Source organism: Montipora capricornis, chromosome 6 (genome assembly GCF_036669925.1).
Source record: "Montipora capricornis isolate CH-2021 chromosome 6, ASM3666992v2, whole genome shotgun sequence".
Taxonomy (NCBI): Eukaryota; Metazoa; Cnidaria; class Anthozoa; order Scleractinia; family Acroporidae; genus Montipora; species Montipora capricornis.
Window position 1 is genome coordinate 44,301,590 of NC_090888.1, and position 5,000 is coordinate 44,306,589.

Below are 5,000 nucleotides of genomic sequence, written 5' to 3' on the forward strand. Positions count from 1 at the left end.
TCTTGTTTATATTATACAACATGGGCTAAATGTCCTAAAACTGGATTGGTACGGACGGATTTGAAGTAAAGAGTGAGACTGAAAGATTCACTGTAGTTTGTCCACGTTGTCGTCAAAACTTTAAATTTAGTCATTTCACGTTGTAGTTTTGACGAGTATACGGGACAGCAATGTTCAAAAATGCGTGCAGCACGATCATTTTGGTTCTTTCAACCAATAAGATAACTGCTTTTTGGTGTTGACGTTGCCGTAGCCGTCGTCGTTTCTTAAACTCCCTAAACTCCGGGAGCTACGGCAACGACAACGCCAAAAAGAAGTAATCTTATTGGTTAAAAGAACCAAAATGATCGTGCTGCACGTGCGGCAAGTATTTTTGAACATGTCTCTCCCGTACTCGTCAAAACTACTACTATACGTGCGTCAAATGACTAAATTTATGGTTTTGACGACAACTTGGACAAACTACAGTGAATCTCTCAGTCTCACTCTTCACTTCAAATCCGTCCTTACCAATTCAGTTATAGGGACATTTCGCACATATTGTATAATGTAAACAAGATTGCAAGTTCAGCCAACTGGAAACTCACTTGAGAGATCTGATAGTAGCATGAGCCTTGTTTTTTCTTTCATCGTTTTTTCTCTGTAACTGATCTATTCTATCCGCTGCATTAACTAGTTCTCCTTGTAAGTAATCCACTTCTTGTTGCAGCTCATTGACTCTCTCTGTCAGTGATTTGGCATCATCTTCTGTCCGTTTGTGCTGTTAAGAAGTTTGCAAAAAAATAATACTCCTTTTCAACACTCCGTCGCTAATGCGATTAAAGCCGGAATTACTTTCTTAAAAGTCGGGTGAGTACAAACACAGTTCTATCTGGTGGACCGTAAAACCAATAAAGGGAGAACAACAAATCGAACTTTGGTTTTGGCTTTCCGGAAAAGTGACATTTCCAAGAGAGATCGACCGAAAGAATCCATGCTGAATGACAGAGACAAAATGAGATGTCACTTATTAAAACTTTTATTTTATTTTTTTATTTAAACATAGTTATATACATGTTTGCCCCAAGAGCTAAATGAGCTCATCACGGGGAGCTTACACCAAAATTCTAATTACCACACTGAAGAGATAAACGATTTAATTAACAACTCTTCACCGACGTGGAGGTCACTGGCTAGTGTTGGATATAATATAACACAAAAATATGATTTTAACTCGTTTGTTCCTGCAACGATTGCAATATTTTCCGACGCAAATCCCGAGCGAGTTTCTTGGAGGTGAATAGCAAAGAACTGATCTTCGGAGTTCGAGAAGCCAATCAGAGCACGCGTTACACGCTATCCACTGTTTTAGTATAATATTACACTTTATAGTTCACCACTAAATTTTCTCCGATTCTTATTGGTTTAAATTGATCACGTGACGCGATAGTGTTCGTCCGCGGAGAGACACTATCAGCCCATAGTGCCCGTCCGAGGAAAATACCCGGATGGATAGAAGTCGTCCGCTGAAAATACCTGTGTAAACAAGCGGCCTTATGGAAAATAAACAATCGAAATTGTATTAAGAGGGTTTTTGTTTGTTTTCTTTTTCAAATTTTGCATTGGCTGACACGGCTTTCGTCTAATAAAGTTGAAAATAATTCAACATGATTTTTGAGCTGGCGCGCGGAAGAAAATTTAGTAGTGAACAATAAAGACAATAGAGTGTTTATGTCTCGGAACTATCGGCTGATAGTTGCCCCTTGGAAATTTGATGTTCTTAAAACTAGCATATTTGCCCTCGAAGCTTCGCTTCTCGGGCAAATATTTGTTTTAAGAACATCAAATTTCCGCGGGGCAACTATCAGCCGGTAGTTCCTCGACAGAAACACTCTATTGTTTAAATAGATAGTGATAATCGCATTAAAGTCAGCATTTACAAAGAAGCACGGCAAAAATCCAGGCTTCAACGACATTCGAACACATAACCACGATTGCTCTACACGCTGCTCTATTTTACTGACTCCGGGAACTGGTCCGGCTATTCCGAGTTCGTTTTTCAATCGCGCCAAAGGTGAACGTATGATAGAAAATATGTTGGAAACGTTATCATACGATTTCGGTTACTGAACAAGACAGTGATTTCAGTCCCTACTAACCTTATCTCCTGTGTTTCTTAGCTTCTGTTTCAATGCGTCAATTTGCGTTTCTTGCTCTTTAACTGTGTATTGTAGCTGACAATCTCTGTCCCGCAATAGTTCAACTTGCTTTTCTAACTCCTGAACAGTTTGGTGTTGAATTCCCCTAAAATGCAAACAAACGGAAGCACAGTCAAGATCCGGTGCAGACCTTCCTTATGGTCATGCACTTGTTCATCTCTACGAAAATGGGCAAAAAACCGAAGTATTTTCATAAACACAAGCGTCCCCGTATCGTTTCCACCTGTCCTAACTACCGGAAACGAAGCTTATCCAGCCTCACCGCCAACGTAACGTCACTGCCAAACCAATGACATATATGACCGAGCAAGTCTTCCACCTTAGGACAGATCGTAAAATAATTCGCTATCGGTCCGCTTCATTTTTTTAAAACGAGAAGTTACCTTCAAGCTCTTGCCATAACAAAGAAACCAACAAATAACATATCTAGAAACTCCGCAAACATGATCAGGTTTATTTAGTTCAAGTGAGGTTAATTAAACGTCTTCATCACGACTGGGTCACAATTGGATCATAGATAGCGACGTTTTGACCGCTAGGCTGCATGCTGGTTGGTTACCGTCGACACTATCAACCTGACGAAGAGCTGTAAGTACAGCAGTAGAACCTTACGATTGAAGATCCTACTGTGACACAGTCCTGCAAAAATTGCGTTTAAGAATTCACCGAACTTCAGAGTGCAGTTAATTTGTTTATTTATTTATTTATTTATTTAACAATTCGCCAACCATTATAAAAATAATAGGGTGAAGGATTCTTGTAAAATCGAGGCGAAGCCGAACTAAAGTTACTGTGTAGTGAACATCTTTCCTCGTTATTTTACATTACAAGGCATTTAAACGAAGAAAATTACCCGAAAACTATCTGAAAATTAGACTTACTTTGTCTCAGACATGAAGACGTTGATTAATAAAAAAATTATTTTTCCCATTTCTCTATTTACATAATCATTTCCTCCTGGATTATTAACGAGTTTAATAATATTCTATGTGAAGTGTTTTAAAAGAACGTCATGGCTATAGTTACCTCAACACCTCCTCGATTTCTATAACATCGTAAGCAAGTCTGACAAGGATTAGGCAAATTGTTAGCAAGTAAAATTGAGAAATCGTAAATTGATGCAAGGTTTTCTTTCTTAGTAGGTTATTTATAGCTTTAAAAATCTTGCAGAACCGGCCATTGAGGATTATTCACTCGTGAGGTTTATTAGTATTTAAAAATTCCAAAGCTAATTAGCGTTTTTATTGTTAAATCAGATTAAAAGTTTAAATGAAAGAGAAAAAAAAGGTTTAAAATTTAACTTTACCATAACTAATGGGAATTTGTATGATTAATACGAAAACAGTTCAACAATTATACTACTGCGAAAGACGTATATAGTTTTTCTGTAGCTGATAAAAGAATTATAAGACGTTTTACAGTTAAGTATCAGTGCTCTTTCGAATAGAATATAATAAACTAACGCTTGTACTTTGCTTACAAAATCTTAAGCGAGGCATCAGAATGAAATATACTTTAAAAGCGAAAGAGGCTGAAACTCCCTTTCCACCAAATGTCATTTAAAGTGAATTTAAGGCTACAGAACCGTGCACAGCAAAAAAAACCTTTAAAATATACACAACGGTGTCAGAGATCCAGCGTGAAGGAGGCACAAACAGTTGAATTGGCAGTTCATAAACTAAGGTGTGGAATTAAGAACAGTTGGTAGTCGTCGCGTGATCCGAAACCGGAGAATTTGCAAGCAAATTATGGGCAATGCACCAGGCCGCCTGCAGGATGGTTTGCAATAGCAAGATAAAAGTAGTATAACTCGAATAACAACTCACTTGTTCACTTCCTCTTCCTGCAGATGAACTCTAAGTGTATTATTTTCCTCAGATGTCAGCTTCATTTCAGCAAGTTGATCGTTAGCATGTTTGAGTTCTGATCGTGTGATCTCCAGTTGCTGACTCACACCCTCAAACTCGGCGCTTAATCCTGCCAACTAATTAAAAAAAAAATTAAGAATGCGTAGCGGAGTGGAGGTGGCTAGTGGTGGATATTTACCACTAACCACCGACACTGAGGTGAATAGTTGTTTTAGTATATACTAAAACAGTGACACAATATAGCAAAAAAATATGATTTTAACTCATTTGTTTCTGCAACAATTACAATATTTTTGGGCGTAAATCCCACGCGACTTGCTTGCTCAGAGGTGAATAGCAAAGGATGTTCGGAGTTTATATCCTAATGAAAGTGATTTTCTTAATATAATCTCAACGAAATAAGCAAGGTCAGGAAGGGGGTTACTATTCAAGGAGTGAGCGTGAGACAAACCTTAGCTTCACATTCGTCCGCATTCTGCTGCGCTGTATCTTTAGCAACCAAAATTGCTGTGTGCTCTGCTTGTCTTCGGTGCAATGTACTTTCCGTCTGACGTAACTGTTGAGTTTTCTGTGGGAGAAAAAAATCAGTACACTTGCGTAAGTAAATGAAATACGAGGGTTCAAAACTACTAAAAACACCGACTGTGCTCTGGAAATCATCGCACTTTTCGTAAGGTTTGTGTTTTTGTTGAAGCCTTCACAAGTGGTCCTGCTTCTCAGGATGACTAGAAGACTTACGTACCTTGTCCAATTCAATTTCCAATTGTCTCTTTGATGTCTCCAGCGTGGATACTTTATCAGACAACTCTTTAACTTGCTCCCAGGCTTTACTCAGCTCGGACTCAAGTTGTGCAGTTCTGTTCTCCAGACTCCCTCGCATTTTACTTTCAAACTCCAAAGCAGTGGATGCCTTGGTTCCACTGTGACTTGCATT

General features: G+C 38.5%; 1 protein-coding gene across 1 annotated transcript in view; it reads right to left on the minus strand.

Moving 5' to 3' along the window:
- The window catches only part of LOC138052221 (myosin-11-like), a 34,661-nt gene that overhangs the window by 4,881 nt on the left and 24,780 nt on the right, over positions 1-5,000 (minus strand). The window contains exons 15-19 of the mRNA XM_068898601.1: positions 4,809-5,000; positions 4,518-4,634; positions 4,025-4,182; positions 2,139-2,283; positions 588-760 (exon numbers count right to left, since the gene is read on the minus strand). The exon at positions 4,809-5,000 is cut by the window's right edge and continues 30 nt beyond it. Of these exons, the coding sequence (XP_068754702.1) occupies positions 588-760; positions 2,139-2,283; positions 4,025-4,182; positions 4,518-4,634; positions 4,809-5,000 (785 nt within the window). The remainder of the gene's footprint in view (positions 1-587; positions 761-2,138; positions 2,284-4,024; positions 4,183-4,517; positions 4,635-4,808) is intronic.